The sequence below is a fragment of the Rhagoletis pomonella genome, unplaced genomic scaffold, assembly GCF_013731165.1.
Source record: "Rhagoletis pomonella isolate Grant_MI unplaced genomic scaffold, Rhpom_1.0 Rhpom_scaffold_00007, whole genome shotgun sequence".
NCBI classification, from domain to species: Eukaryota; Metazoa; Arthropoda; class Insecta; order Diptera; family Tephritidae; genus Rhagoletis; species Rhagoletis pomonella.
In genome coordinates this window covers 72066418-72069820 of record NW_023458561.1, presented here as the reverse complement: position 1 = coordinate 72069820, position 3403 = coordinate 72066418, and the positions used below count along the sequence as shown (strand labels likewise).

General features: G+C 33.6%; 1 protein-coding gene across 2 annotated transcripts in view; it reads left to right on the top strand.

The window, feature by feature from the left end:
• LOC118743541 overlaps positions 1-3403 on the top strand; it is a 94139-nt gene that overhangs the window by 86776 nt on the left and 3960 nt on the right. Inside the window, exons 1-2 of one of the 2 annotated variants that reach the window (XM_036476296.1) lie at positions 1738-1872; positions 1942-2114. In XM_036476296.1, coding sequence (XP_036332189.1) covers positions 1961-2114 — 154 coding nt within the window. In that variant the 5' untranslated portion in view covers positions 1738-1872; positions 1942-1960. Of the gene's footprint in view, positions 1-1737; positions 1873-1941; positions 2115-3403 lie in introns of those variants that run through there. The other variant, XM_036476297.1, reaches the window with a different exon arrangement.

Genomic DNA, 3403 nt, shown 5'->3' with positions numbered 1-3403 from the left:
TACATTAAAAAATGGTTATTTTTTAAGCAATAAAACTAAAAAATTAAAAGAACAAATTTTTATTAGAAAAAATAAATATTCCGTTGCCGAGTATTGAACGCTCGGATCGCTCGAAAGTGCTCTGCTCATTGGGCCATTGGCACCGTTACAGCAACGTTATAGAAATCGAAATTTATTGGAAACAAACAAAAAATTTCAAAAACATTCGTTAAAGAGTTAAGTAAAGGTTTTTCTTTACTTAACTTTAATGTATAATTTACTTTAATTTAACGAATCATTAACTGACTCTGAGAGGGAATTTTTTCAAATCGTTACTAAGGAGCACCTTAAGTAATCATAAAGCGACTCTGAGTGCGGCTGTTAATTTCCAAAAAGTGGGCGCAAGTTTGGTAAAATGCACTGTCTGCTGACAGCTCGGTAAGCGCAGGAGTAATAGTCGCATGTCGCATAAAATCTAATCATTACACACTTTATAACTGCGACTAGCACTTCACACATCCAAGTTTGATTCGTTATATCTCCGGCTTAATATTATATTGAGATGAAACTTGCTCCTTTCCGTTGGAAATTAAGTCTTCCTCACCAATTTGCATTTTGATATTTTTTGCATGGCTTAAAGTTACCGAGCAAATGTGCCTTTGAATACATTTTTTAAACTAATTTCTTACAGTTATGATTGCCATATCGTCTACCATACAAGAGATATAAAAAGGATTTGAACAAAAGTTTATGGAGATGTGTAGGCTTTGAAACGAATGCCCTAACCAATACAGTCAGAATCAAAAGTATGGGGACTCATCGCAGTAACTATCAAAAACATGGCTATTCGCGGTTTTTGCAAATTTAAAGTTAAAATAACAATTTTTTTCAATAAAACGAAATGAATATTGTTCACGGGAATGCCCACCAAATGTGTTACAGTGCATTAAGGTAAATCGAGATATATTTTGACTCCTTCTCTAGAAGCACTTGGTTATGATGACAGAATATGAGTTCCAGGAAAAACTGAATGGGCAAGGACTTTTGGGTTAAACCATATTTAAGCGCAACGTGAGAGAATGAAGATGCCCTTTGCGATAGAAAAACCTGGTGGAAATCTTTTTCTTGGTCCCACTTGGCAGTCCAGTTAGCATAGAAGAGAAACTACTTGCCAAAGTCGCTTAGGTGCTTAGACGGCTGAACAAGATTCAGCTTTTATGGCAAGTCAAACTATATAACACATTTTGCGTACTCTGTGTGTGACAAGAATTTACATATTTACATACGTATACTAGTGCATATGGATGTATGTATAGAGTAGCGATACATTATTTATGTAAATATAAAGCAGAGATAATACGATTTGTACATTTTGGCAGTTACAGAGTGGCGAACGTCTAGAAATAATGAATTCAGCTCAATAACAACTTTCCAAACACCACCACTCTCTAACTGTGAAAATATACAAATCTGTACAAATGCACAAATCGTGTGATCCCAGCTTAACACTTTGCATGTTTGTATTTGTCAGAAAATCACAACTACACACATAAACACCAACCAATGATAGCGTATGCACGTTCTTCGCCTACTGGAAAGTGTTAAAAGCGGCGGTCTCGTATTTCACTTAAAACAGGGAACTGAAATGAAAACTACCTGCGGATATGAACTGTCTTCGCGTGTTGCTCAATTGCTGTTGGCTACATACAATCTGTATTTCCAAATACGCTCACCTTTATTTTTTATTTAATCTCGTATCTTGTTATTATTCCATAACACTCATTCGCATCATAACGTTGTCACAACATATTTGTTTACAATTCATTCATAAATCCTAAAATTTGCGCCGTCCGCATCAATTACAGAGATCGATAGAAACAGAAGAGGCAAAATGTAACTTACACAAAAATCCAACTGCTTGGCTTGAGCTCATTTTTTATTTTTTTTTTTTTTTCGTTACAGCAATACAACACCGATAACAATGTCTCAGGCAGCAACCTGTTACAAGGGTATCATCTTCTTGACCACATTCGCTGTGCTGGCGCATTGCACTTTCGAGCCAGCGTTTACTGGCAGTGGCGGCAGCGACCAATCAGAGCAATTTGTCAGCGACGCGGGCGACAAAAATAACTATGGTGTGTATAATTTAATAATGCAATAAATACAAGTGAAATATTGTACAATCATCAGTTCAGTCAAATTAGCATTTGACCCTCAAGATCCCTTTCAGGGGCACAAGTAGCCTTGCCAAATTGGGACGATATCAAACCCAGAGATTTTTCGGTTGGGGAGAGTCATCTACTGTTATCCTTCGGTCTTGTTTAAAACAAAAAAATTTACTTATTTTTTTTTTAACGAGTACTTTTCTTCAAAAAATACTTTCAGAAACAAGTTGCTTTGTTACGACCCACGTAAAAAATTGCCGATTTAAAATTTAAATTCATAAATAACTTTGCCTTACCAGTTTTATCATCGCTCTGTGTCTCGGATCGATCCATTTTCGTTGACATTATAGTAAATATCTTTTCAAAATAATCGTTGCTCATAGAAGATATCAAAATTCTATGAAGCTTTGATATGCAAACAATACTTATGTTAACAGGGCTTTGTATTAAATCAAAGCAAGTTCCTGTAGAATCATACACAAATTCAGCTTAAACCCTGCTGTATTTTTTTGGTATACGGTCCAGCGATGGAATTTAAAAATTTCAAAATGTACCCAATGATCTTAGAAAATAGTGCCGAAATGAAAGTGCCACAAAATTAAATTTCTTTTAAAGCGTTTTAAGAAGAATATATTTTAGAAATATTTTTAAAATACAGTGAAGTAATGTAATAATTATTAATTAACTAAATTGCTACAGTAAATCGCTTTTATGAAGGATTCCTTAGACACATTTTTACCCCGTAAAATTTGTTAAAAAAAAATCGTTAAATCTAGTATATTAACGCGCAATTGTAAGTCGCTAAGACTTACCATTAATTTTTGGCATTTTTTTGTTTACGGTGTTACGCAATTTTTTTATAAAATGTAAATATGTGCAACCATTTTTTGAAAGAGAAGCAAATGAGCAGCACCTGCCACTCGCCCTTTATTATACTCAATTTTACAAAAGTTACAAAACTGCAAACCAAATATTTTTCTAAAGATTCTAATTAAAAGGTTTGAAATTTTAATGACATTGCAGAATTAATTTTTATAGTTTTTTGCACAAAAGTTGGAAATTTGGTATTATATGGTTTTTGTTAGGAAAGGGGCTTTACTTTCATAAAATAAATAATAAACATTAAATAATCTAAGGAAAAATAGCCAAAACTTACTAAAATGTCGAGTCCTAATTTCTATTTCGGTCACTGTATGTATTCCTTTATTCGATTCACAGGCATTTAGATTAGAAAATAATAACTGTTTATGGAGAAAATT